The 1,301-nt window shown below is 32.1% G+C and overlaps 1 protein-coding gene across 2 annotated transcripts in view; it reads right to left on the bottom strand.

The window, feature by feature from the left end:
• Positions 1-841: 841 nt before the first annotated feature.
• The window catches only part of LOC107444487 (annexin A7), a 31,692-nt gene continuing 31,232 nt past the window's right edge, over positions 842-1,301 (bottom strand). For both annotated transcript variants that reach the window (XM_043039271.2, XM_043039272.2), the window contains exon 10: positions 842-1,093. In XM_043039271.2, coding sequence (XP_042895205.1) covers positions 971-1,093 — 123 coding nt within the window. In that variant the 3' untranslated portion in view covers positions 842-970. The remainder of the gene's footprint in view (positions 1,094-1,301) is intronic.

Below are 1,301 nucleotides of genomic sequence, written 5' to 3'. Positions count from 1 at the left end.
TAAATATATTTTAATGCGTTAAAAAATAGATACCAGTGTTGGTGAAGCCGTAACTAACGGAACAATAAATTATTAATATGAAAAATCTGCATTCTTTAAATTTTACAATTATAAATTTTCTAGTAAACTTGAAGATAAATTTTAAAAATTCAAGGAAAACTCCTTTAATTACTCAAGTATTAAAGAAGTATTTATTTAGTATCTTTTATTTAGTACTTTTTTTTATCATATTTAGTATATTTTATTACGTTGAAAGCTAAATGACAACTTCTTATTAATATAGTATTTATGTTATTAAAAAAAATTAAAAAAAGTTATTTACAACACAGTATTAAACACGGTTCTTTAATATTAGTAGAAATGTTAGACACAAATGTTTTTAAATGTCGGGCACTTGGGACGAAGACCCATTGACCTCAGAAAATGCCAGAACTGCTACTCTCTTCTCGTTACCCAGTGAGCACCTGTGGCGAAAACCAGGGTGGTGGAGCAACGCCGCCCACGTCACACAACCACAAACCCGTTTATAGAGCGGGTCACATTCACACACAAAGAAGAAGGGACATAGAACACATAGAGAAAGAAACATCCATGCCCTGAGCAGGATTCGAACCCGCGACCATCGGCTCCACAGTCAGGCACGCTAACCACCCGGCCACCGGGTCGGCAAGACACAAATGTTTAAAGTTGCAATAGTTAAGGGTTTGGCCCTGATTTGATCGGGGGAAAAACTCTTATAATATACAGACATACAGACTGAGTGTGATGTTTACGTCATATTATTCTTTCCTATTTCACCTGTCTCTAAATTTCTCTCATTTTATTAAAATAGTTACACAAATAAAAACTTACTAAAATATTTATTTCAATATAATTATCAGAAATGCAGCAACAACTGCTTTTAAAGTTAGAATGTCTGCAGAGTAATATATTATTAAGGTAAACAAATTCCAATCCAAATAAACATCCACTATGGCTGTAGAACCCTCAGCAGAGCTTTCCTGAAATCCCCACTTGTGTCAGCTGCTACGTCCTCGGCTATATCTTTCTTAAATAACTGTAAATACGCTTCTTTAATGTCCTCCAGGTCAATCTATTGGAATATAAAAAGTGAGATTCATGTTATCATAAAAAAAATTTTAATGAAATATTTATACAAGGTGGTCTATAATCACCGCCCTTGATATATACTTTTAGAATTCATGTCAGAAATTAAAAACTAAATGTATATATACATAATAATATGAATAAAATATGATTTTTTTTTCCAGAAATGTAACTTGATGATGGAAATATATATA

This window comes from Parasteatoda tepidariorum, chromosome 4, assembly GCF_043381705.1.
Source record: "Parasteatoda tepidariorum isolate YZ-2023 chromosome 4, CAS_Ptep_4.0, whole genome shotgun sequence".
Classification (NCBI taxonomy): Eukaryota; Metazoa; Arthropoda; class Arachnida; order Araneae; family Theridiidae; genus Parasteatoda; species Parasteatoda tepidariorum.
Note: the sequence above shows the minus strand (reverse complement) of the source record. Positions and strands in the feature narration are given on the sequence as shown.